The sequence below is a fragment of the Triticum dicoccoides genome, chromosome 1B, assembly GCF_002162155.2.
Source record: "Triticum dicoccoides isolate Atlit2015 ecotype Zavitan chromosome 1B, WEW_v2.0, whole genome shotgun sequence".
NCBI classification, from domain to species: domain Eukaryota; kingdom Viridiplantae; phylum Streptophyta; class Magnoliopsida; order Poales; family Poaceae; genus Triticum; species Triticum dicoccoides.
The window spans coordinates 101,610,212-101,638,173 of record NC_041381.1 but is presented as its reverse complement, the minus strand read 5'-3'; the positions used below and the strand labels follow the sequence as shown (position 1 = coordinate 101,638,173).

Here is a 27,962-nt window from a genome sequence, read left to right as displayed (position 1 = left end):
ACTATGTTTACCTAGGTTTGGGCCCTCTCGATGGAGGTAATACCCTACTTACCGCTTGATTGATCTTGATGATATGAGTATTACAAGAGTTGATCTACCACGAGATCGTAGAGGCTAAACCCTAGAAGCTAGCCTATGATTATGATTGTTCTTGTCCTACAGACTAAAACCTCCAGTTTTATATAGACACCGGAGGGGGCTAGGGTTACACAGAGTCGGTTACAGAGAAGGAGATCTAATATCCGAATCACAAAGCTTGCCTTCCACGCCAGGGAGAGTCCAATCCAGACACGGGACGAAGTCTTCATTCTTGTATATTCATAGTCCAACAGTCCGGCCAAAGTATATAGTCCGGCTGTCCGGAAACCCCCTAATCCAGGACTCCCTTAGTGGCCTCGGCCTTGGCATCCTTGGCAACCTCCTTGATGACGGTGTTGGTGTTCTCCTGGTCCGCCAGGGGAGCACCTAGATGCCGAGAAGGAGGGTAAAGTAGGGCCGAACCAAAGATCAAAAAGAAAGAGAAAACAAGAAACGAGGAAAGACACAAGGCGAATGAGCTCACCTGTGTCGGCTGGGAAGAAGTGGCCCCCTACCCACCAACATCCGGTGCCGGGATGGGGCCACCAGCGCCCAAGTTCACCTCCTCCTCTTCCATGTGCATGGGCTCAGTGCTTGGAGCCCTTGCCGGTGACACCTGAGGGATTCCTGGATTAGGAGGTATCCGGAGAGCCGGACTATATACATCGTCCGGACTATTGAAGCATGGAGATACAAGACTCAAGACTCCGGCCCGTGTCCGGATGGGACTCTCCTTTGCGTGGAAAACAAGCTTGGCGATCCGGATATTGTATTTCCTTCCTTGTAACCGACTCCATGTAAACCCTAGCCCTCTCCGATGTCTATATAAACCGGAGAGGATGGTCCTTAGAAGGCCGATCACATTTACAATCATACCATCATAGGCTAGCTTCTAGGGTTTAGCCTCTATGATCTCGTGGTAGATCTACTCTTGTACTACTCATATCTTCAATATTAATCAAGCAGGAAGTAGGGTTTTACCTCCATCGAGAGGGCCCGAACCTGGGTAAACATCGTGTCCCTTGCTTCATGTTACCATCAGCCTAAGACGCACAGATCGGGACCCCCTACCCGAGATCCACCGGTTTTGACACCGACATTGGTGCTTTCATTGAGAGTTCCTCTGTGTCGTCATCGTAAGGCTCGATGACTCATCTCATTGTCAAGGACGGCATCACCTCTGGGGGAGCGCTGGCTGTAGGCCAAACTCTCCGACTTGGCTGCATTATGGCCGCCCCATCGGCTGTCATGCTAATGATGGCCTCTCAGGTCGTCACGCATAACCTCCGCATCAATTTGGAGCTTGCCGAAAAGATGGATCCGATTGAGCTCTCCTCCCTTAATAAGCTCTTGGGTCGCATCGCCGCTTTGGGAGTCGCTACGGACTATGACCGGATTGGTCTTAAACCCGACCAAAGGGATATTAGATCCCCTCCGGCCACCCATGAGATAGCGGTAGTGGAGGAACCACACATGGGTTGCCCCTCAACTTTGAGGACGAATTATGTCCGGATCACCAAACTCAGTGAGCCAAACACCTACTCAAAGGAAGACATGACCCGGGTCCCGGACTTAGAATTAGGCATTGGGCCGAAGAGATTGGGTAATTCTCCGGATCCCGAACTGTCAGGCTCGGAACCTCCCGTGCCCCCGGGTGTTAGATCGGATCAAAATCCGGATTCAGCCAACGACACTCACTCGGACTTAAACCGTCTCTCCCACATCGAGCAAGAGCCCCAGGAGATGGTACATTGTTACTGGGCCAGATTCCTCCTTGCGCTTAACAAGGTCGAGGACTACCACAAGGAGGACGTAGTCTCACTCTTCTGCAAAAACTGCATGAACAAAGGACTCCTTAATGATATAAGTCGCTGTGACATAGTACACTTTGCGGACTTGGCAACCATAGTACAGAAGTATTGTGCAATGGAAAGCGCCTGGAAGACCTAGACAGAATTTTGGGATAGTACGGCCCTCTCCAGAACCTTTGTCCGAACTAAACGGCTGGACTCTCTTAAGTCGACCAATTCAATTCCCAAGAAACCAAAACCCGCCCCAGGGCATGGAACCGTATTGGAAGAATGGCTCAATGGGCCATGTAAGCTTCACAGTACGCCGGATGCAACACCAACCCATAGCCTTAGGGCATGTTGGATACTCCGACAGGTAGCAAAAAGTGGCGAGGATCTTCTCGAAAGCCATGAAGTAGAACAACATCCCGCCAAGGAAAACAATACGGTACTAACAGTCTTCGAGACTTTCGCCTCAAACAATAGGCGCAAGCGAGCTCATCGAATCTCCGCGGAAATCTCCCATGTGGCAAAAATAAATTCGTGGAATGACACTACTATAACTTTCAATGCCAGTGACGAACCCCAAGTCCAGACCATCGGGGCACCAGCCACTTTGGTCCTTAGCCCAATAGTGGGCGGCTTTCAGCTTGCTAAAGTACTCATGGACGGTGGAAGCGGATTAAACTTGATCTACGAAGAAACACTCAAGAAGATTGAAATTGATAAAAGCCGCATTGAACAAAGTGGCACAACCTTCAGGGGAATTATCCCTAGTCGGGAGGCACGGTGTGCGGGGAAAATCAAACTCGATGTGGTATTCGGCACCCCGGAGAATTACAGGTCCGAAGAAATCACATTCCAAGTGGCTCCTTTCAGCAGCGGATACCATTTCCTTCTAGGGCGGGACGCGTTTGCAAGTTTTCAAGCTATACCCCATTACGGGTACATGAAGCTTAAAATGCCCGGACCCAATGGAATCATCACTCTAGCTAGTGATCCGGACGTCGCACTCCGTGCCGAAAACAAAACCGCAGCACTAGCCTTGGAAGCATTATCTAAAGCCCTAGCAGCAAAAGAATTAACAACACTGCGCGCCACCGTGGACAGGGACGACGTGATACTCGACAAGCGACCCAAGTCCACCTCATTTAAACCTGCAGATGAGATGGCCAAATTCTAAGTCCACCCAACGGACCCCATGAAGACAGCTTCCATCGGGACACAGTTGAGCCCCGCTATGGACGCCGCACTGCGAGACTTCTTACGCGAGAATTGGGACATTTTCTCCTGGCACCCATCGGACATGCCAGGCATCCCATGCGGATTGGCCGAACATAGCCTTAACATACTAAAGGGATACAAACTTGTTAAACAGACCCTAAGGTGATTTTCAGAGCCCAAACGGCAAGCCATGGGGGAACAGCTAGCCAAGCTACTTGAGGCCGGATTCATCAGAGATATCAAACATCCGGATTGGCTGGCGAACTTTGTAATGGTACCAAAGAAGGACAAATCCTGGCGCATGTGCGTCGACTTCAAAGACCTCAACAAGGCTTGCCCCAAGGATCCCTTTCCCCTCCCTCGCATCGATCAAATCATCGATGCCACAGCAGGACACGACTCGCTGTGTTTCCTCGACGCATACTCTGGATACCATCAAATAAAGATGGTAGAGTCCGACCAAGCTGCAACAGCTTTCATAACGCCATATGGCCCTTTCTGCTTCAACACTATGCCTTTCGGGCTTAAGAATGCCGGTGCAACCAACCAACGCATGATTCAAACATGCCTGGAAAAGAAAATCGGCAAAACCGTGGAGGCATACGTGGACGACGTAGTCATAAAAACAAGACACGTCGAAACCCTAATAGATGACCTAAGGCTTACGATCGACAACCTCCGAACATACGACATCAAGCTGAATCCAGTGAAATGCGTTTTCGGCGTCCCCTCTGGAAAACTGCTGGGCTTCATCGTTTCTAATAGAGGAATTGAAGCTAATCCGGCAAAAATCCGAGCTTTGTCACAGTTGGGCTATACCAACAGACCTCAAACACATCCAGAAACTAGCTAGATGCGTGGCTGCTTTGAGCCGCTTTATCTTCAGGTTAGGAGAAAAGGCATTACCTCTTTACCGCCTTCTTCGGCGCACTGAATACTTCGTGTGGACAAATGCAGCCGCAGCCGGACTCGATGAAATAAATACCTTATTGGCCAATAATCCAGTCCTAACAGCGCCAAATATCGGCGAACCTATGCTGCTGTACATAGCTGCAACACATCAAGTTGTAAGCGCAATACTCGTCGTCGAACGAGAGGTTAACGGATACAAAATTCCCGCTACAGAAGCCGGTTTATTATGTATCCACGGTCCTCACCCCATGCAAATCCTGATACCCACACTATCAAAAAATAGCATACGCGGTCTATGACACTACTTTCAAGTGTGTTCGATTACAGTGGCCTCCAAAGTACCACTAAACGATATAATTGGGCCATCGAGCTCCTTCCGTTCGACATAACATACAAGCCTCAACGGGCTATCAAGTCGCAACTATTAGCTGACTTTGTCGCCGAATGGACGGAAGCCGAACTCCCTAAAGAGTACGGCGTGTACTCTAACTAGATCATGCACTTCGACGGATCTAAAATGTTGGACGGATTGGGAGCAGGCATAGTCCTGACGTCTCCCACCAGAGACACGGTACAATATGTCCTCCAAATATTGTACACAGACTCCAACAATGCAGCCGAATATGAGGCTCTGTTGCACGGTCTTCGGATGGCAGCGCCTAGAGGTACGCGGGGATTCAAACCTTGCTATATCACAAATAAACGGAGACTTTGATGCCAAGGATCCGAAAATGGCGGCCTACCATAATGTCGTCCTTGAAATTTCAGCTCGGTTCGAGGGGCTCAAATTCCACCATGTGGCTCGAGAAAATAATCAAGCGGCAGATGTCCTTGCCCGCATTGGCGCTAAATGCGACCCTGTCCCACCTAACATATTCCTGGAAAGGCTGTCCAAGCCATCCGCGGTATGGGAAGGGGAGTCCGGCAATACCAGCACGGATCCGAATACATGCCCAGATTCCGAACTATCAGACATAATCGGAGGCTCTACCACCGAAATAAAATCGTCAGCCCATGAAATAATGGCTGTCATCGCCCCGTGGACTGAGCCTTTCTTGGCCTACAGAAATAGGCAGGAGCTCCCCGAAGATCAAAATGAAGCACGCTGCATCGTCCGGCGTTCTAAATCTTACAAAGTCAATGAAGGGGAACTCTATAAGAAAAGTGCGACCCGAGTGCTCCAAAGGTGCATCTCCGAAGAGGAAGGGCGGCAGCTCTTGGCTAAAATCCATGCCGGACTGGGCGAGCACCATGCCACGGCTCGAGCATTAGTCAGCAAGGCCTTCCGTACAGGTTTCTATTGGCCGACGGCCCAAGCTCTTTGCCAGCTCTTTGCCAATCAGAGTCATATGCCCCCTACCACTCTCCAAACAATCCCCATAACTTGGCCCTTCGCGGTTTGGGGGCTGGATATGGTTGGACCCCTTAAAGGGGGAAGCCACAAGAAAATATACTTATTGGTCACGGTATACAAGTTCACCAAATGGATAGAAGCCAAACCAGTGAAAACGGCCGAATCCGGACCAGTAATAGACTTTATATCCAGGGTCATACACCGATACGGTGTCCACTACAGCATCATCACCGATAATGGCGCAAATTTCACAGCCGATGATGTGAAAGCTTGGTGCGGCAAAATGGGCATTAAGCTCGACTATGCTTCTGTCTACCATCCTCAAACAAATGGCTAGGTCGAACGGGCAAACGGTCTCATCATGAGCGGCATCAAACCCAGACTAGTCTGATCCTTGACTGAGTCGGACACTCATTGGGTCGAGGAGCTCGACTCCGTACTCTAGGGGCTGCGGACCACGCCGAATCGCACCACCGTATATACACCATTTTTTATGGTGTACGGCGCGGAAGCAGTACTACCCTGCGACATAATACATGATTCACCACGCGTACGCATGTAAGAAGAGAAGGAAGCCGAGTTAGATCGGCAGGATAACTTGGACGCCCTGGAGGACGAGCGCGACATCGCGAAGGCCCGTTCCGCATTCTATCAGCAACAGGCTCGACGATACCAAAGCAGAGAAGTGCGGGCCAAAACTTATAATATTGGTGAGCTCGTTCTACGCTTACCGGAGAAGAAGAAGGACAAGCTCAAACCCAAGTGGGAAGGTCCCTTCGTCATCGACAAAGTTCTCACCGGAGGAGCGTACCGCTTACGTAATGCATCCGATAACAGACTCGAGCCGAACCCATGGAACGCGGCCAGACTCCAGAGATTCTACGCCTAGCGCCGAACTCAGTGTTTGTCTCCTTACCTCCTCCTTTTTAATTATGCTCCCTCCCTCTTCCTTTCTCGATCTTTTTCTCTTCACACAAAGTATTTAATACAGTACAGACTCCCGGATTATTCCGGCTGCACTATGTGTATAAGCAATACCTGGGGGCTTCCTATACGGAAGCTAAACATAACTTACTCTAAAGGGCTTTTTGCCCATCACACATGTGTTTTCCATGTGTGCCTTTTCTTCACCATTATATGCATCGATATGACTTAAGATGTGGCCAAGCCGGGTTGCCTGGCTCCTGTGTTTATGCCCTACGTTCCCGTTAATTCGGCTAGGGCATAAGGGGAGCACCTCTGTGATTGTTACTAACGGTTTAGCCGGATGTGTACCTCAGACTGGGTGAAGCCGAAAGCTAGTTTCCTTAAGAGAATATTCGGTCGGTGAACACAAGATGTCTTCATTTATCATAACGTAAATCCCCAGAAGTTTTGTATCCCGCGCCATGGTTCGCAGTCCGGACATGTGCCTTGTCGCATGCTTACCCAGGGAAAGGAACCCTTAACGGAACTATTCTCCCTGGAAGATGTTTCTTACAATCCATGTAATATAACATAACTAGTTGGGTACTTGTCTGTTCAAGCACTTATGACCCCTACGCCTGGTTTCCACGCATACTCCAGTTTTGTATAACTGAGCGGGTATTCGGACACACCCCGGACTATACGATCCGGGGATTGAAGCGAAAAGGTCTGCCATGACAAATGATTTCAATCCGGCTAGGGGCTACTTATGTCCATCGAATTACACAGTCACTTGGACTGACTATATTCCTCCTCTATACCATCCAACATGCTATCTAGCTTACAATCCTGTTGAGAATACTTTGCGGCTAACGCCACCTGGTCATATACCAGACTCACGGGAATTTCTTGCCCATCTGGCCCTACCGGTCCGACTTCGGCCATATGGTTCGGGTTCAGCTTGGTGTAGTGCGTCCTCACCATATCCCATGCTTCTCTTGCACCTTGCCAGCAGGCTGACATCTTCCACAAACGGAAGCACCGCCGTGCTCCTTGAAGCATGTCCACAAGCTCCCCCATGCCATTCGGCAGGAAGCTTGATGGCCACAAGGCCTGCGCAACGCCCTGCATCGCCTGCCGGGCTCGCTCGTGCAGTTGTGAGAGGTCTTGCAGTAAATCGCCTGCAAATGCGGGCATCTCCTCCTTAGGGCAACCCGTTAGAATTCCTACAAGCACAACTCTTTCAATACACTTCCTCGCCGAACTATGCTACAGTTTGTTTAGGCACTTACGATAAATGCCACGGTGAAGCCTTTTGTTCTCCTTCACGGAGTCCGCCAGATGCGCGCGGACGTCTTTCAATTCCACGTCCAGCCGAATATTGGCATCTTGGAGAGTATTCTTCTCCTGCCTAACTTGCGTAAGAATGCGCTCGCCAGCCTTTAGTTGCCTCTGGAGATGCGACTCGTCATCTCTCCCTCCCTCCGGATTTACTCCGGGGTTATCTGCAGAATTTTCGGTTAAACTCGTCATACCATCCAGTTGCTAACTGGTACATTTTCGTACAATCGAGATAAATGTTATGAGATGAGGCCTCCTAGGATTCCTCTATCTTGGCAACCGTGGCCCTCAGTTGGGTCTTGCACTCCACTAGCTCCCGAGAAAATTGCTCATTTTTATCTACAAGAACCTGCGCATAAATTGATCCTTAAAATTGTTGTTCCAACCGTTTCAAGTCTCAGGGGCTACTGCTATACATGCTTATCAAACTTTCTTACCCGTATATCTTTGGTATACTGGTGCGTCGCCCGGGCAAGCCTGCCTTGAGCAGCCCGGATGTATGTGTCTCCCGAATTGAAAGCATTAAATGCCTCTTCGGAAAAGATGTTGTTGCGAAGCACGGCCCTTCGACGCCGGTGATTCATGGCACTCTCTACTTTAGAATTCGTGGCAGAGAGCATATCCGCGTCCTCTGTCGGAGGACTATACGGCATCGGCCCTACGTCCGCCTCCTCTCTCGAAGTCTATTCTGGAGCCTGACTGGTGGAGGCGTGGTTGGCAGGATCCCCGGATATAGTCCGGATACTCCTCTTCCTGCCAGTATGTAAAGGGCGTTGTTATACTTCAAATAACAATAATAACATGACAGGTTGTTTCCTTACCTCTGTAGAGGCGTGTCGACCCTAACCGCCTTCCTCTTGGGCCTACCCAATCCGGACGCCTGTGGCCGACGGGTCCCTTGGGGCTCGGCCCTGCGCTCCGACCGTCATCTCTGCCAAAACACGACGCTTCAGGGATAAGGCATGACATCAGGAAAGAGTCCTCTTCAGAGGATCGAGTCTTCGGCCTGGCTTACACGCGACGTAGGTAGCAGTCCGGGATAATCAGCAGTAATAGACACTGAGGCGTCGTCATGGCTCGCCCGATAAAATATTCCGTTGATGAACTCCACAGTCATATCGGGATCTTCTTCGAGTCCTGGATCCAGGGCCCTTTCGGGGTCCTCTGGCCGCGGGGAAGGGCTGGAGATTCCTTCTACGGCCTTCCTCAGCTCCTGCTCGAAAATATCGAGGCAGGTAATCTTAGAGAAAAACGCCATAATAAGTGAAGAGGGAAAATGAATGACGACTTACCCAGTTTGGGGGATTGTACATGGAGAATCCGTCCCGCGGTTTGATGTGAAGGAAGTCTTCCTCTTCTCCTTTGTATAAATTGGACAGTGTCCTTGCCAAAGTAGTGGCGGAGTCTGGAACCTTACGGCCACAACGGGTGGCATTGTCTTCCCCGTTGAAATGCCACATGGGATTGCCCCAATATTGGAGCGGTTGCGCTCCCCGCATTATGAATATTGCCATGACCTCGACTATCGTCAGTCTAGATCTGGCTAGTAACTTTATCCAGCTCATCAGGAAATGTATCTCCCCGGTATCCTCTTCTTGGGGGCCTCGGGGGCGCCAGCTTAGACGTGCCCTCGGCGGAGCGTTACTGAACTTGGGGAGACCTGTCCGGACTGGATCCGGAAGGGGGACGTCATCAATGTAAAACCACTCTAAAGGCCAGTTCTCTGGTGCCTTTTTGGGAGTGTCGGATAGGTATCCGGTCTCAGCGATACGCCATACTTCGGCCCCGCCCACTTGACCTAGGGACTCTCCCTGGTTGCGGGGGACAAGACAGAACAGCTTCTTCCATAAACCGAAATGAGCCTCACAACCTAGAAATAGCTCACAAAGGGCGACATACCCTGCTATATGTAGCACAGAAGCTGGGGTAAAGTTGTGCAATTGGAGGCTGTAGAACTCCAGGAGCCCGCGAAGGAATGGATGAATAGGAAACTCGATGCCCCTTAACAGATGCGGAATGAGGCATATTCGCTCCTCTGGAGATGGATTAGGGGATCTCTTCGCTTGTTCCCCGCCATTATAGGTGGCTATTCCGGCTCGGACGGGGACCATGAACGCCGGTGGGAGAAACCCATGGGTTTGTAGCTCTATCAAACGGCTATGAGGAACTGAACACTCTTCCCAGTCCCCCGGCTTGGGGCAAGGGGAGCGAGAAGAAGAGCTGCGACGACTGGCCATGTTGGAATGGTTTTTCCGGGGTGCTCTATTGGATGCTTGCTCAGGGGGGAAGAGTGAGGTTCGGATCGGGGAATCCCCATCTCTTCAAATAGATGGCTAGCCCGAAGGATCGGGGGTGGCAAATGCAAAAATACCTTGACTCCTCGCATTCGCTCGACATGTGGAAATGGTCATTATTAAGGCATTGAAGCCGAGGAGTACAACATTGACGAGAAGACGGATACTGTTCGTCGTAATAGGTACATTGGAGTATTCGAAGATGGAACCCGCCTTGCAATGCCGAAGACAAGACTGCACGCCGGACTCATCGTCATTGAAGCTTGGTTCAGGAGCTGCTGAGGGAGTCCTGGATTAGCGGGTATCTGGAGAGCCGAACTGTATACATCGTCCGGACTATTGAAGCGTGGAGATACAAGACTCTAGACTCCGGCCCGTGTCCGGATGGGACTCTCCTTTGCGTAGAAGACAAGCTTGGCGATCCAGATATTGTATTTCCTTCCTTGTAACTGACTCCATGTAAACCCTAGCCCTCTCCGGTGTCTATATAAACCGGAGAGGATGGTCCTTAGAAGGCCGATCACATTTACAATCATACCATCATAGGCTAGCTTCTAGGGTTTAGCCTCTACGATCTTGTGGTAGATCTACTCTTGTACTACTCATATCTTCAATATTAATCAAGCAGGAAGTAGGGTTTTACCTCCATCGAGAGGGCCTGAACCTGGGTAAACATCATGTCCCTTGCTTCCTGTTACCATCAGCCTAAGACGCACAGATCGGGACCCCCTACCCGAGATCCGCCGGTTTTGACACCGACAACACCCCCCGGGGTGGCGTGGTTGACACGGGCGACGTGTTGGGGGTGGCCCTGAGTGGATCCTCTTGTTGCCGTCTTTCTCCTACGACCACGGCAAGGTCAGTGCCAATATGATCACCCCCCCCCCCCGGCACGCGTTGATGAGGAGTGGATGGTGAACTTACGCTGGGGGCTGGGGCGAGGGCTGTGCCGCGGGCTGCTGTCCGGGCTGCTCACCACCACCAGTGGCGCATTTGAGGTGCCCGTCAGGGGCTGGCTGCCCGCCAAGTCGTTGGCCCTCTTCGCCACCCACTGGGCTAACGTCTCCACGTCCCTGCCAAGACAAAAACAGATCAAGAAAGGCGGCACGATTGGAAAGGATGGGGATGATGGGGGGCGAAATGCTTACTCGTCCTCCACCTCCTTTCTGCTGCCTTCCTCTTCCTCCCCGGGCTGGGGGATGAATATTCAAAGGCAACCTTTGTGCCAGCATCTGCGAGAGGAGGGGAAGGCGAACGAGTCTGGTAGCGCTTGGATGAAGAAGAGGGGGTCATCTTCTTCTTCACCATCGCGGCCTTCTTCTTCGCTGCCGCGACCCTCGTTTCACACACAGACTCCCCTGGACCCCTTGCCGCCGCTCGGCCCTGCTGGCTCGGACCGGCTAGCTAGAGCTGGCCTGACGCAGGATGCGTCCCTTCCTCATAGCCGAGGGGTCGTCGGCTTCAGCCTCCTCCTCGATCGATTTGTCAACCACGTCTTCGACAAGGGGGGCATCGGTGCTGACGCTGCCCGCCTCCCTGGAAGATTTCACCCACTGGGCGAGCTCCTTCTCTTCTGCTTAAACGGCGGCTTCATTCTCCACGCTGCCGACGTCGCCGGCTGCCCTGGCAACCTCCTCCTCCGCCACCCTGGCGGCGATGTAGTTCAGTTCCTCCTGGGTGGTGTCCTGGATGAGTAGTAGCTCTTCATGATCAAGCTCCTCCACCAGGGTGTCGAAGAACTCCTGCACTACATGTGTCGGGGGCTCAACCCAGGTCGGTTTGAGGCCATGCGCGTTGAAGACTGGCATCATATTAAGGATGTCGGATTGGCGGGAGTTGTTGCTCAGCAGGACCACTCCCGCCGGAAGCCCAAATAAGGGCCCCTTGATGACCTTGCTGGACTTCGCGGCCCTGCCGGTCCTCTCCACCCTGCCATCGGCGTACACGTCGAGCTGGAAGAGCCTCTGGCAATACCAGGAGTGCCCCAGCACCGTGAGGTTGTGCTTCAGGCTGGGGCAGAGCCTCATGATGTCGGTCGTGTTCCTGAAATCCCAGGCCAGCCTCCCCCTATTGTGCAGCCGAGCAATTCGGCGGTGTATGAAATCTGTCGCAATCATCTCAAGGGTGAGCCCAGCGTCAGTGAGGCAGCAAATCCTGGTGGTGGCGATCGAGAACTTCTTGTCGCCGGTGTCGAGGTTGCTCCATTCCGCTCTACGGACCGGCGGCTCCTGACGAAGGCCCCAACAGAACTCCGGTGGGTTCTCCTCCACAATCTAGCACCACCGGCCCCACCACTCCTCCCACATCTCATTCAGGGCACCCTCAGGGTATGCGCCTTTCCCCTAGTCCCGCGAGATCCAGGCGCCCCTCCCAGAAAGGGCACCCCCAGATTGGATGCAGGGATAGAAGTAGTGGCATAAGAGCGCCGTGCTAGGAAGCACCCCGGCGAAGCTCTCATAGAGGTGGGAAAAGAACGCCAAGCACGCCACGGCATTTGGCGTGAGATCCAACAGATGAAAGCCAAAAGTGTGCATGCCATAATTGAAGAAATCAGAGAAAGGGGGAAAAGCCCGCAGAAGAAAAAGTCAACAAAAAATGGATACCATTCTGAGACGGCCTTGTCGCAATCGGCGAGGATAACACGGGTGGAGGGCTGTCCTGTCGTCTCCGTCCCCCATAAAAGCTTGAAGTAGTCCCTGAGGTCGAAGACGTCGATTGATGGCGGGGAGAAGTAGGCGAACTGCACCCACCGTGCTACCGCCTTGCTCTTCGGCACCTCCTTCTCCTTCGCATCCTTGGCCACTGATAACCCACAAGTGTAGGGGGGTCGCAACAGCTTTCGAGGGTGAAGTACAACCCAAATTTATTGATTCGACACAAGGGGAGCCAACGAGTATTCTTGAGTATTAGCAGTTGAGTTGTCAATTCAACCACACCTGGATAACTTAGTATCTGCAGCAAAGTGTTTAGTAGCAATAATGGTATGATAGTAATGGTAACAGTAGCAACAGTAAAGGTAAATGTTTTTGGGTTTTTGTAGTAGTTGTAACAGTAGCAACGGAAAAGTAAATAAGCGAAGAACAATATATGAAAAGCTCATAGGCAATGGATCAGTGATGGATAATTATGCCGGATGTGATTCCTCATGCAATAGTTATAACATAGGGTGATATAGAACTAGCTCCAATTCATCAATGTAATGTAGGCATGTATTCCGTAAATAGTCATATGTGCTTATGGAAAAGAACTTGCATGACATCTTTTGTCCTACCCTCCCATGGCAGCGGCGTCCTAGTGGAAACTAAGGGATATTAAGGCCTCCTTTTAATAGAGAACTGGACCAAAGCATTAAAACATAGTGAATACATGAACTCCTCAAACTACGGTCATCACCGAGAAGTATCCCGATTATTGTCACTTCGGGGTTGTCAGATCATAACACATAATAGGTGACTATAGACTTGCAAGATAGGAACAAGAACACACATATATTCATGAAAACATAATAGGTTCAGATCTGAAATCATGGCACTCGGGCCCTAGTGACAAGCATTAAGCATAGCAAAGTCATAGCAACATCAATCTCAGAACATAGTGGATACTAGGGATTAAACCCTAACAAAACTAACTTGATTACATGGTAAATCTCATCCAACCCATCACCGTCCAGCAAGCCTACGATGGAATTACTCACGCACGGCGGTGAGCATCATGAAATTGGTGATGGAGGATGGTTGATGATGACGACGGCGACGAATCCCCCTCTCCGGAGCCCCGAACGGACTCCAGATCAGCCCTCCCAAGAGAGATTAGGGCTTGGCGGCGGCTCCGTGTCATAAAACACGATGAAACTTTCTCTCTGATTTTTTTCTCCCCGAGAGGGAATATATGGAGTTGGAGTTTAGGTCGGGGGAGATCCAGGGGGGCCATGAGATAGGAGGACGTGCCCTAGAGGGGGTGTGCCCCCTTGTCTCGTGGACGGGCTGTGGGCCCCCTGGCATTAATTCTTTCGCCAAAAATTCTTATTAATTCCAAAAAGTGCCTCCGTGGATTTCAAGGACATTCCGAGAACTTTTCTTTTCTACACATAAAACAACATCATGGCAGTTCTGCTGAAAACAACGTCAGTTCGGGTTAGTTTCATTAAAATCATGCAAGTTAGAGTCCAAAACAAGGGCAAAAGTGTTTGGAAAAGTAGATACGTTGGAGACATATCAGCCACTCCCTTCGCCTTGCTGGGTTTAGGCGCCATGGCGGTTGGAGAAGGGCGAGGGATTAAGAGCAATGGAAGGCACGGCAGTGGCAAAGCAAGTGCAAGAGCTTGAGGAGGAATAAGGACGGGACGACGGTTCCGAGATTGGGGAAAGCGCAGGGGTAAATGAGCAGCGTGCCCCGCAGTTATTCCTTTTTATGCGGAAGATGCGGGCCGCCTCTTTTCCCATTAACTATGATGTGACCCATGCTACAGCAGCCACTCCACGCATGATCCCCACGTCACACACGGCCCCCACGTCGCACGTTCAATGTGGGTCGTGGGGAAGCGGAGCGGACGAAAAAGTTACTGCGGTAAAAATCGCCCCGCCTGCGCGCGCACCTTTCTGGGCCTAGCCCAACAACGGGTTGCGCTTATGTGTGGCCCAGGCCCGGGGGCTCCTGTCGGTGTACTAAAGTAGGGGCACTCCTTTGTACCCCTTACTTGTGCACGGGTAGTCAGATCCACGCCCACGACCACACTTAGCGGGGCAGAGGAAGGAGTCAAAGCCACAAGATGGTCAAAGCAACGCCAAGACCAGGAATGCAAAGGCCAAGAGGGCAAGGTGGACTCCCCCGGCAATACCCTTGCCGGGGTGGCCTCCACAGCTCCGGCAGGAGCCTTGCCGGGGCAACTTGCCCAATGCCGGCAGAGTGCGCCACCCTTGAGCCTCAAGGTTTCCACCACCAACCATATTGGGACCAAGGCTCGGGAGGCGCCTCCATGGTGGCATGCAGATCTTTGTGAAGACAAAGATCAGAAATGACGAATGAGGGAGTCCTGGATTAGGGGGTGTCCGGATGGCCTGACTATGACCTTTGGCCGGACTCCCGGACTATGAAGATACAAGATTGAAGACTTTGTCCCGTGTCCGGATGGGACTTTCCTTGGCGTAGAAGGAAAGCTTGGCGATACGATATGAAGATCTCCTCCCATTGTAACCGACTCTGTGTAACCCTAGCCCTCTCCGGTGTGTATATAAACCGAAGAGTTTTAGTCCATAGGACAAACAACAATCGTACCATAAGCTAGCTTCTAGGGTTTAGCCTCTCTGATCTCGTGGTAGATCAACTCTTGTACTACCCATATCATCAATATTAATCTAGCAGGAGTAGGGTTTTACCTCCATCGAGAGGGCCCGAACCTGGGTAAAAACATCGTGTCCCTTTTCTCCTGTTACCATCCGCCTAGACGCATAGTTCCGGACCCCCTACCCGAGATCCGCCGGTTTTGACACCGACATTGGTGCTTTCATTGAGAGTTCCTCTGTGTCGTCACCCTTAGACCTGATGGCTTCTTTGATCGTCAACCATGACGCGGTCCAGGGTGCGACTTTTCTCCCCGGACAGATCTTCGTATTCGACGGCTTCGCACTGCGGGCCAATTTGCTTGGCCATCTGGAGTAGATCGAAAGCTACGCACTGGCCATCAGGTCAGATTTGGAAGCCTAAACTACACGGCCGACATCCGCGGGGACTTGATCTTCGACGGGTTCGAGCCATAGCCGAGCGCGTCGCACTGTCACGATGGGCATGATCTAGCTCTGCCGCCGGACAGTGCCCCGAGCGCCGCTCAGGTGTCCGCTCCGACCATTAGCTCGGAGCCGACTGTGCCAGTCGGGGACTGTCGGTTGGACGCCGCCCCAGGAGCCGCAATCTCTATGGCGACAGAGCCGAATACCAGCCTAGTCCTTTGCAAGGCCCGTGACTCCAAGGTGCCGGGCTCCGTTCCAGACTCCGAATCTTCCGTGCCCCTTCCGATCGAACCCGATTGGGCTCCGATCATGGAGTTCACTGCCGCGGACATCTTTCAGCACTCGCCCTTTGGCGATATCCTGAATTCACTAAATTCTCTCTCTTTGTCAGGAGAGCCCTGGCCGGACTATGGTCAGCAGGGTTGGGATGCGGACGACGAAGAAATTCGAAACCCACCCACCACCCACTTTGTAGCCACTGTCGACGATCTAACAGATATGCTCGACTTCGACTCCAAAGACATCAACGATATGGACGCCGATGAAGGAGACGACCAAGAACCAGCACCTATAGGGCACTGGAAGGCCACCTCGTCATATGACATATACATGGTGGACACCCCCAAAGCAGGGAATGGCGATGAAAAAGCGAAGGACGACCCCTCCAAGAAGCAACCCAAGCGCCGACGTCAGCGGCGCCGCTCTAAATCCCGCCAAAGCAAGAACGGTGAATCCGGCACCGGAGACAACAATACCCCGGACAGTGCCGAAGACAACCCCCTCCAGCAGGATTCAGTGCAGGAGGACGAAGGAGCCAGCCCTCATGAGAGAGCGACAGACAGAGAGGTCGAGGACAACAATTATATGCCTCCCTCCGAAGATGAGGCAAGCCTCGACGACGACGAATTCGTCGTGTCAGAGGATCCCGTAGAACAAGAGCGTTTCAAACGCAGGCTTATGGCCACGACATGCAGCCTCAAGAAAAAATAGCAGCAGCTTAGAGCTGACCAAGACTTGCTAGCCGACAGATGGACTGAAGTCCTGGCGGCCGAGGAATATAAACTCGAACGCCCCTCCAAGAGTTACCCAAAGCGCAGGCTGCTACCCCAACTAGAGGAGGAAGCAACTAAACCTACATCACCAGCGTACAATGCGCCTGATCGGCCACACCGCGGCCGCGACAGAGAGGCCCTTCGGCCCTCAATCCAAGCCGCACCCCGGCGCCGCTATAAGAATACCAGAGCACGGGGAAACGCAATAGACCTGCGAGACATATTGGAGGATAAGGCAAGGCAAATAAGATCGATCTACGGATCGCGTGGGCGCCCCACGTCACGTGACGATAACCGTCAGCCGGATATGATAAATACGGCCAGGCCGAATACAACAAACAAAGCTCATCTGAGCTAAGTCGCGATATAGCCCAGTACAGGGGTGCCGCACACCCACTATGCTTCACAGACTAAGTAATGGATCATCAAATCCCCGAGGGTTTTAAACCCGTAAACATCAAATCATACGATGGCACAACTAATCCCGCGGTATGGATCGAGGATTATCTCCTTCATATCCACATGGCCCGTGGTGATGATCTACACGCCATCAAATACCTCCCGCTCAAGTTTAAAGGACCAGCTCGGCATTGGCTTAACAGCCTGCCAGCAGAGTCAATTAGTTGCTGGGAGGACTTGGAATCCGCATTCCTTGACAACTTCCAGGGCAGTTATGTGCGACCACCAGACGATGATGACCTAAGCCACATAATCCAGCAGCCAGAGGAATCCGAAAGACAATTCTGGACACGGTTCCTAACTAAGAAAAATCAAATAATCGACTGTCGGGACGCCGAGGCCCTTGCAGCCTTCAGGCACAACATCCGAGACAAATGGCTTGCCCGGCACCTAGGACAGGAAAAGCCGAAATCTAAGGCAGCCCTCACGACACTCATGACCCGCTTTTGTGCGGGAGAAGACAGTTGGCTAGCTCGTAGCAATAACATAACCAAGAGCCCAGGCAATTCGGATACCAAGGACAACAATGGCAGGTCACGTCGCAACAAGCACAAGCGCCGCATTAACGGCGACAATACTAAGGATACGGCAGTCAATGCCGGATTGAGAGGCTCTAAACCCGGTCAGCGGAAGAAGCCATTCAAAAGAAACCCTTCGGGCCCATCCAGTTTAGATCGGATACACGATCGCTCGTGTCAGATACACGGCACCCCCGAACAACCAGCCAACCACACCAACTGGGATTGTTGGGTGTTCAAGTAGGCAGGCAAGTTAAGTGCCGAAACCAGAGACAAGAGGCTGCATAGCCATGACGAGGAGGAGCCCCGGCCGCCGAACAATAGAGGACAGAAGGGCTTCCCCCTGCAAGTGCGGACGGTGAACATGATATACGCAACCCACATCCCCAAAAGGGAGCGGAAGCGTGCTCTAAAGGATGTCTATGCGTTGGAGCCAGGCGCCCCAAAGTTCAACCCATGGTCCTCCCGCCCGATCACTTTTGATCAAAGGGACCACCCCACTAGCATTTGTCACGGTGGATTCACTGCATCGGTCCTAGACCCAATCATCGAAGGATTTCACCTCACTAGAGTCCTCATGGACGGCGGCAGCAGCCTGAACCTGCTCTATCAGGATACAGTGCGAAAAATGGGTATAGATCCCTCAAGGATTAAACCCACAAAGACAACCTTTAAAGGCGTCATACCAGGTGTAGAAGCCAGCTGTACAGGCTCGGTTACACTCGAAGTGGTCTTCGGATCCCCGGGTAATTTCCTAAGCGAAGAGTTAATCTTCGACATAGTCCCATTCCGCAGTGGCTATCACGCCCTGCTCGGACGAACCGCATTTGCAAAATTCAATGCGGTGCCGCACTACGCATATCTCAAGCTCAAGATTCCAGGCCCTCGCGGAGTCATCACGGTAAATGGAAACATCGGACGCTCTCTCCGAATGGAGGAGCACACGGTGGCCCTGGCGGCGGAAGTACAGAGTAGCCTCTCAAGGAAATTCTCCAATCCAGGTGTTAAACGTCCGGACAACGTCAAGAGAGCCCGAAGTAACCTACAACAAAGCCGGCTGGCACGTTCCGAGAAAGCATAGCAGTGCGACCCCAACCGCAACCCTCGCCAGATGGTGATATCGGTACCACGCGTACATAATTACGCTTTGGAAATACCATGGGCATAAGGGGAGGGGCACAACTACGGCACGCCCAGAATGCGGCTCAACCGCACTTAGGGGCTCCCTATTTCACCATTTCTCTTTTTATATACTTTCAGGACCCAACTATTCGGAAGGCCTGTCCGGCAATACACTCGCCGAACACACGATGCAACTGCCAGGGAGAGAACAAGCCACGTCAAATGTCCAGGTGGTCTCTATAACGAGCTAAATACATGTTTTACTTAAAGTCCCGCTGCTTGCCCCTGGAGGGGGACATGTCAAATAATCCCATGTCTTGCTTATCACACTATTTGTATCATTCTGCTTTCATAGCAGCCCTTTTTTAATAAACAATACATAGCTCCTATCTATTATTGTATTCATCTATTTTTTATACAAATATGTTCAGTCATGACATTATGCAACCGTACACTTTGGTACGGCCAATACACCAGGGGCTTAAGCACCCCATAACATGGTGTGATAAGACCGAACACTCTCATGAGTGCAGCACCCCGAACTTATAGCACTATATGCATCGGCTCCGAATCATGTCTTGGGTCAGTAGTTGGGTTTGCCCGGCTCCCATGTTTTGGTACCTTACGTTCCACAATGTTGGCTAAGGTAGCGCTGGGAGAACTACTACGATTGTGCCCCAGTTGAGCTGGGTTAACACCTCAGTAGAGAAAGCTAAAACTGACCGTCATGATAGTGCGAGAGACCGGTCACTATTCGCGAGGTTTTTCGAGTCCTTAAAGACTTATGCCGCTTAGAGCGAGGAGCCGTACTTATCCGGCCTAGGCGTGGATAGCGCCCCGAACTTGGTCTTTCGAATACTAGGGGCTTCGCCGAAATTTACAATTATAGAATTCTATGGCTAAGTGAGAGTGATAAAGCATTATAAGTCTGATAGCCTGGTTCGTTGTGCTGAGCGCCTCCCTAGATGGACCCAAGAATGGGAACAAGAGCGCTCAGGTTTATCCCGAACACCCCAGCACTCGTGGCATGGGGGTAGAAGCCGACGACTTGCATCTCTCAGATTCGATAAACAGCCGCACATAAGGTAATATTTTAAATTAACAAGCGTTGCTTAACGCATATGAACAAAGTTTTCAGCATACAGGATAACTGATGCGAGTCTACTCAAAAATTACATCTTTGGAGCATTCGCCCGCTATAAGGAGGGCTCCCTTCAGGACGCCCTTATAATACATCTCGGGCGTGCGATACTCCTTGCCCGGCGGTGGTGCGTCCTTCAAAAGCTTCTCAGCGTCCATCTTGCCCCAGTGCACTTTAGCACGGGCAAGGGCCCGACGGGCACCTTCGATACAAACAGAGCGCTTGATGACCTCAATCCACGGACACGCGTCCACCAGCTGCCGCACCAGACCGAAGTAGCTCCCAGGCATGGCTTCTCTAGGCCACAGCCGAACTATGAGGCCATTCATGGCCTGTTCGGCCACCTTGTGGAGCTCGACCAGCTGCTTCAGCTGGTCGCTCAGGGGCACCGGATGTTCGGCCTTAGCATACTGAGACGAGGACACCTTTTCCGTCGAGCTCCCCTCCTCGGCTCGGTAGAATGCGGCAGCATCAGACACACAACGGGGCAGATTGGTGAATGCTCCTGGAGAGCTCCGGATTCTGGTAAGTAACAGATAATTCACTTTTATATTCTTGCTTTGCATAAAGAATGCCTTACCTGCCGCTATCTTCTTCATCGCCTCGATCTCCTGGAGGGCCTTCTGGGCTTCGGCCTTAGCGGTTTTGGCACCCTCAAGAGCCAAGGCGACCTCGGACTCTCGAGTCTTCGAGTCACGCTCCAAACTCTTGTGTTTCTCCACGAGAGCCTGGAGCTCTTGCCGCACCTCCGCCACCGCGCCTCCTGCTTCTCTCGCTCGGTGCGCTCCAAGGCCGCACTGTTTTCAGCCTTGGACACCGCTTCCTTCAGGGTCGCCACCTCGGCCGTGGCTCCTGCAACATTTACGTTGGTCCTGTCATTATTTGCAACCAAGTATTTCTATATACATTTACATATGGTATTACATACCCTCCTTGTCCTCGAGCTGCTTCTTGGCACGGCCGAGCTGATTCTCGGACCGCTCGAGCCTCTCCTTCAATGCATTGACCTCCGTAGTCAGTGCGGCAGAGGTCAGCATCGTAGCCTGCACTCCCATATTGACATATTTATGTTAGACTCCTGCGTATATCTTTTTAGATCCTCAGCTCGGCTTTTCTTTCCGAACTCCAAACTGAGCATCAGGGGCTACTGTCTATGCGGTAACATTTTTATATGTTTTGAATACTTACCTCAAAGCCTGTTAGAAGGCTCGTACAAGCTTTGGTCAGCCCGCTCTTGGCGGACTGAACCTTTTGAACCACCGCACTCATAACAGTGCGGTGCTCCTCGTCGATGGAGGCGCCGTTAAGCGCCTCCAGCAAATCGTTCGGTGCCTCCGGTTGGACGGAGGCCACCGGCGTAGTAGGCGTGCCCTTCTTGCGAAGGCGCTGCCTCCCGGTCTCTAGAACCGTTGATGGTTCCGGAGCAGTGTCCGGCCCAGAGCCGGACATGGATCCCTCCGGGGCTTTACCCCCTTTGGGCCTGGAGTCCGGGAAGTCGCCTTGCGGCGCCTCCAGGACCACCTCCTCCTGGTTTAGTCCCTTTCGGGACTCCACCTCGGCGTCGTCCATAGGGAGAGGGAGGAGGCTGTCGGAAGTGAAGCACTATTCACATCCGACGAATCCAAGGAGCCGCTCGTCGAATCGTCGAGCTGAGCCTTGGGCGGACTGCATGATCAAATTCGGCGTCAGAAAATACCAAATAATGGAGGAGCGCCATAATTTATTCGGATATCCGGATGCTTATGATTTTGCCAGGGGCTTGACCCTGGATGGCCATTCCTCCCCGCCGTCTTCGGCATCGGAGGTGTAGTCCGGCAGGAGGTTCTCCCCTTCTTGGACCCTCCGGCCTCCCCGGTTGGGGCGGCCTTCCTTTCCTTTCCTCCCCCCGTTGGAGGGGGAGAGGCTTCTTCTTCTTCCTCCTCCTTGTCCTCAGAGGCGGAGGGCGCTTTGGGGTTGTCAAGCGATGAATCCGACACCACCAGGCGCCGGGAACTCTTTCGAGTCCCCGTGGCCTTCTTCTTGTCCTTCTTCTCCGGCACCACGTGAGGTGCCGAAACCAGCAGCCTCGTCAAGCGAGCATCCGCTGGGTCTTCAGGCAAGGGAGCCAGACAGTTGATCTGTCCGGCCTTCTTCTGCCAGTCCTGTTAAAGGGATGGGGGTTTAGATCCCGCATAGAATCAAATCTATGGAAAACAAATACCCCGTAAAGGGAAAATTAAGCTCACCGCGCTGGCTTGGCGCTTGGCGCAGAATCCGCGATCCTCGGTGATGGGAGGGGAGACCTCGAAGCTCTTGAATAGCACCTTCCAGGCATCCTCATGCTTTGAGTCGAAGAGCCGGGACAGAGTCTGGTGCTGGGCCGGGTCGAACTCCCACAAGCTGAAAGCCCGTCGTTGACACGGGAGAATCCGGCGGAAGAGCATGACCTGGACTACGGTGACAAGTTTAACCTTCCTGCCGATCAGGTCTTTGATGCAGGTTTGAAGTCTGGTCACTTATGCCGAATTACCCCACAACAGGCCCATCTCTTTCCAAGATGTGAGCCATGTGGGGATGCCAGATCAGAATTCGGGGGACGCTGCCCATTCAGGGTCACGTGGCTCGGTGATACAGAACCACCCCGATTGCCACCCTTTGATGGTCTCTATGAAGGCGCCCTCGAGCCATGTAACCTTGGCTATCTTGCCCACCATGGCGCCTCCGCACTCCTCTTGGCGGCCGCCCACGACCTTCGGCTTGACGCTGAAAATCTTCAGCCATAGGCCAAAGTGAGGCTGGATGCGGAGGAAGGCCTCGCACACGACGATGAACGTCGAGATGTTGAGGATGAAGTTCAGAGCCAGATCGTGGAAATCTAGGCCGTAGTAGAACATGATCCCCCGGACCAATGGGTGGAGAGGAAAGCCCAGTCCGCGGAGGAAATGGGGGAGAAATACAACCCTCTCATGGGGCCTAGGGGTGGGGATCAGTTGCCCCTCATCTGGAAGCCGGTGCGCGATGTCGTCAGACAAGTATCCGGCCTTCCTCAACTTTTTGATGTGTCCCTCCGTGATGGAGGAGGCCATCCATCTACCTCCCGCTCCAGACATGATTGGAGAAGGTTGAGGTAGGAAATGCATACTTGGGCGCTGGAGCTCGAGTGCGCAGGGATGGATAAGTAAGGGAGGAAGAAGGCATAAATGGAAAGGGTAGATCCTTATCCCCTTATATGGGCGGCCAAAACTACAAGTCCCCACCAGCCTAGTAAAACTCGCTTATCTCCCAAGCGTCATGGTTAATGACGCGGTTGGGTTACCCACGCCTGTATTGATGAGAATCCTGGAATAAGGGGACACGATCTCTGCTTTGGCAAGACGTGCCAAGGAAACCGCCTCGCTAAACGCGCTGAGGTGGAACAGTAAAATGATTCAAATAAGGACTTGGTCGTGGCGTGACATCACATTGCGGGATACGTCAGCAGATTAGATTGGTACAGATATTATTCTCTCTACAGTGGTATGTGGAACTTATTTTGCAGAGCCAGACACTATCCTTGTGTTCAACATCTTCTATGAAGTATTCGGAGGAGGAACCTGCCTTGCAATGTCGAAGACAATTTGCGCGCCGGACTCGTCATCATTGAAGCCTGGTTCAGGGGTTACTGAGGGAGTCCTGGATTAGGGGCTGTCCGGATGGCCGGACTATGACCTTTGGCCAGACTCCCGGACTATGAAGATACAAGATTGAAGACTTCGTCCCATGTCCGGATGGGACTTTCCTTGGCGTAGAAGGCAAGCTTGGCGATACGATATGAAGATCTCCTCCCATTGTAACCAACTCTGTGTAACCCTAGCCCTCTCCGATGTCTATATAAACCGGAGAGTTTTAGTCCGTATGACGAACAACAATCATACCATAGGCTAGCTTCTAGGGTTTAGCCTCTCTGATCTCGTGGTAGATCAACTCTTGTACTACCCATATCATCAATATTAATCTAGCAGGTGTAGGGTTTTACCTCCATCGAGAGGGCCCGAACCTGGGTAAAAACATCGTGTCCCTTGTCTCCTGTTACCATCCGCCTAGACGCACAGTTCGGGACCCCCTACCCAAGATCCGCCGGTTTTGACACCGACAATGAACCTCGACAAGACCCTTGTTGAAGGCATCCACAAGACCTCCGGAAAGATCCTCGCCAGGGACGACCATATTGTCGTGGCCAGACCCTTGCCGGGGCCCCGGCGAGGCCCTTTTCGAGGACATCCGCGGGGCCGCAGCCAGGCCCACGCCCTCCAAGGCTCCACCACCACTCCCATGCAGCTGCCAGCCCACCAGCTAGGCAGGCACCTCCGTGTCAACGTGAGGCTTCCAGGCCAACTCAACGAGCGCCTGCGTGGTGGCATGCAAATCTTTGTGAAGGCCCTACCACCGCGCCACCTCAGCAGCCTGCCAGCCTACATGGCACCATGCGCACTGCTGGCTTGGACGCGTGTCGGAGTGAGGTGTAGCAGCGACGGACAGGACGGGGGTTGGTTTCCATCCCCGATAAAGTGAGGGGGACACCTTAGCCACTATACACTAATGCCACCTCCTGTGTGCCACTATGGCGATCCCCTTAACTATAAAAGGAGGAACGAGGCATACTAGTAGGGCATTCGGACCCCTTGACAAGTTACTCATCGTAGCTAGCTCAAGAACTTCAAGACCACCCAAATAGACACTAAAGCAGGACTAGAGTATTACGCATCCTTGTGGCCCGAACCTGGGTAAACGATCCATGTGCTTCAACTGACTGTCGATCCCACTCTTCTCTATACCCCGCGCCCCGCAACCATAGTAGGTATCCCAGTTGATCCCATAGGTGTCGTTTCCATCAACACACGCCAGCTCAGTACATTGAATGTACCTGGAAGCTCACAACAAACATAAACATAATGACAAACAATATCATGATATTAACCAATTTAATCATCAATGCAAAATCATACTATGGATGCAGTGAATGAATTCTTGTGCCTCAAGTCCCATGGACTTGCTTACCAAACGGTGATCTCTCTCGGATCACAAACGGACCAACAACACGGTCATAAAACGGGTTACCACGTAACCAAACGGTGATCTTTCTCGGATCACAAACGGACCAACAACTTGGTCATCAACGTCAACATGGTTTTCCAACCATCCTCTTTCCAACAGTGCCATGTTATTAATTTAGTGTGCAAGATTTATTAAAATGTTGACCCATGGTGTGACCTACTTTCGAGCGTGTCCGTAACCGTGGACTCGGCTATCGATAGATTTAATACACTCTGAAGAAGTAGTGCACTGCACCCACACCAAGGAATCCATGGCCTCGTACTCCCATTCGGGTGGACCAACGGTATTCCAACAGAACCCCTCCATTGCCATAACACTCTCCCGGCCACTCGGACTAACTCCCCACTGGGCTAAGTCATGGGTGGCCCCGTGTCTACCCCAGACACCAACAGCCACTGTCGGTGTCAAAACCGGCGGATCTCGGGTAGGGGGTCCCGAACTATGCGTCTAGGCAGATGATAACAGGAGATAAGGGACACGATGTTTTACCCAGGTTCGGGCCCTCTTGATGGAGGTAAAACCCTACGTCCTGCTTGATTGATATTGATATTGTGGATGTTTACAAGAGTGGATCTACCACGAGATCAAGGAGGCTAAACCCTAGAAGCTAGCCTATCGTATGATTGTAATGGTTGTTGTTGTCCTACGGACTAGAGCCATCCAGTTTATATAGACACCGGAGAGGGCTAGGGTTACATAGAGTCGGTACAATGGTAGGAGATCTACGTATCCGTATCGCCAAGCTTGCCTTCCATGCCAAGGAAAGTCCCATCCGGACACGGGACGAAGTCTTCAATCTTGTATCTTCATAGTCTTGGAGTCCGGTCGATGACGATAGTCCGGCCGATGATAGTTCGACCGATGTGGTAGTCCGGCTATCCGAACACCCCCTAATCCTGGACTCCCTTAGTAGCCCCTGAACCAGGCTTCAATGACGATAAGTCCGGCGCGTATATTGCTTGGCATTGCAAGGCGGGTTCCTCCTCCGAATGATAGAAGATTGTGAACACCAGGATAGTGTCCGGCTCTGCAAAATAAATTCCACATTCCATCGTAGAGAGAATAATATATACACAAGTTCAATCTGCTAACGTTTTTTGCGGCATGACGTCACGCCACTACCAAGCCATTACTTGAATCATTTTTTACTCTACCACCTCAGTGCATTTAGCGAAGCGGTTTCCTTGGCACGTCTTGTCGAAGCAGAGATCGTGTTCCCCCTTAATCCGGGATTCTCATCAATACGGACGTGGGTAACCCAACCGCGCCATTGATGGTGACGCTTGGGGGATAAGCGAGTTTTACCAGGCCGGTGGGGGACGCGTAGACTTCGCCCGCCCATATAAGGGACAAGGATTCACCTTTTCACCTATGCCTTCTTCCTCCTTTGCTTATCCATCTCCGCGCACTCGAGCTCCAGCGCCCAAGCCCGCACATCTCGTCTCAACCTTCCCTAGTCATGTCTGGAGCGGGAGGCAAGTGGATGACCTCCTCCGTTGCGGAGGAGCACATCGAAAGACTGCGCAACGCCGGCTACCTGTCCGGCGACATCGTGCACCGGCTGCCCGACGAGGGGCAGCTCATCCCCACCCCCAGGCCCCATGAGAGGGTTGTTTTTCTTCCCCACTTCCTCCGCAGACTGGGCTTTCCACTTCACCCCTTTGTCTGGGGGCTCATGTTCTACTACGGCCTAGATTTCCATGATCTGGCGCCGAACTTCATCCTCAACATCTCGGCATTTATCGTCGTGTGCGAGGCCTTCCTCTGCATCCAGCCCCACTTTGGCTTGTGGCTCAAGACCTTCAATGTCAAGCCAAAGGTAGTGAAGGGCACTCAAGCGGAGTGCGGAGGCGCCATGTTGGGCAAGATGCCCAACGTCCTTTGGTTCGAAGGGGCCTTCGTGGAATCCGTCAAGGGGTGGCAATCGGGGTGGTTCTATATCACCGAGCCGCGCGACCCTACGTGGGCGGCGGCCCCCGAGTTCAGATCTGGTATCCCCACACAGCTCACCTCCTAGAAAGAGAAGGGCTTGCTGTGGGGTAGTTCGGAGGAGCTGACGGGACTCCAAGCCTGTATCCAGAAGCTGGTGAAGAAGCTCAGGCTAGTTAACGTGGTCCAAGTCATGCTCGCCCGCCGGATTCTCCCATGCCAAGAGCGGGCATTCAATCTGTGGGAGTTCGATCCGTAACAGCACCAGGCGCTGAGCGCGCTCTTCGACACGACCTACGAAGGCGCCTGGAGGGTGCTGTTTAAGGGCGCCGAAGCCCCCGCATCCGCGACTAAAGATCGCGGATTTCGCTCGCAGCGCCAAGCCGACGAGGTAAGTGATTATACCCCTTTACGGGACACTTGCTTTTCATAGTTTGACTCTATGCGGGTTTTAATTTCCCCTTTTCCTTTGACAGGACTGGATGAGGAAGGCGGAGAAGATTATCTGCCCGGCTCCTATGCCAGAAAACCCAGTAGATGCCCGTCTAGCGAGGCTGCTGGTTTCGGCACTGCACGTGGTGCCGGAGAAGAAGGCCAAGAAGGAGGCCACGGGTGCTCGAAAGAGTTCCGGTTTTCAGGTGTCCGACGACTCCGGGGCGGACTCCTCCCCCGAAAACGAGGAGGAGAAAGAGGACTCTCTCCCAGAGGAGGGAGAGAAGGAAGAGGAAGGCTTCCCCAACAGGGGAGGCCGAAGGGTCCAAGAGGGGAAAGACTATTCCCCCGGACAGCTCCGCCAACATCAACGTTGGCGAGGAAGAATGGCCTTCAAGGGCCAGGCCTCCGGCGAGATCGTAAGTATCCGGATTCCTGAACGATTTATAATTTCTTTTTCTGCGTCACATAGTGTCATTCTGATGCCGCATGCTGCCTGTATTCCGGCCAAAGATGATCTCCCCGCTTCATCGAGCGGGTCATTGGCTCCGTCGGATGTAGACTCCATCCCGACCGCCTCCACCCCTCGCAACACCGAGGACGCCGAGGTG

At 52.4% G+C, this 27,962-nt stretch overlaps 1 protein-coding gene across 1 annotated transcript in view; it reads left to right on the top strand.

The window, feature by feature from the left end:
* Positions 1-10,810: 10,810 nt before the first annotated feature.
* LOC119350193 overlaps positions 10,811-27,962 on the top strand; it is a 66,474-nt gene continuing 49,322 nt past the window's right edge. The window contains exons 1-2 of the mRNA XM_037618141.1: positions 10,811-11,557; positions 11,673-12,094. Of these exons, the coding sequence (XP_037474038.1) occupies positions 10,811-11,557; positions 11,673-12,094 (1,169 nt within the window). The remainder of the gene's footprint in view (positions 11,558-11,672; positions 12,095-27,962) is intronic.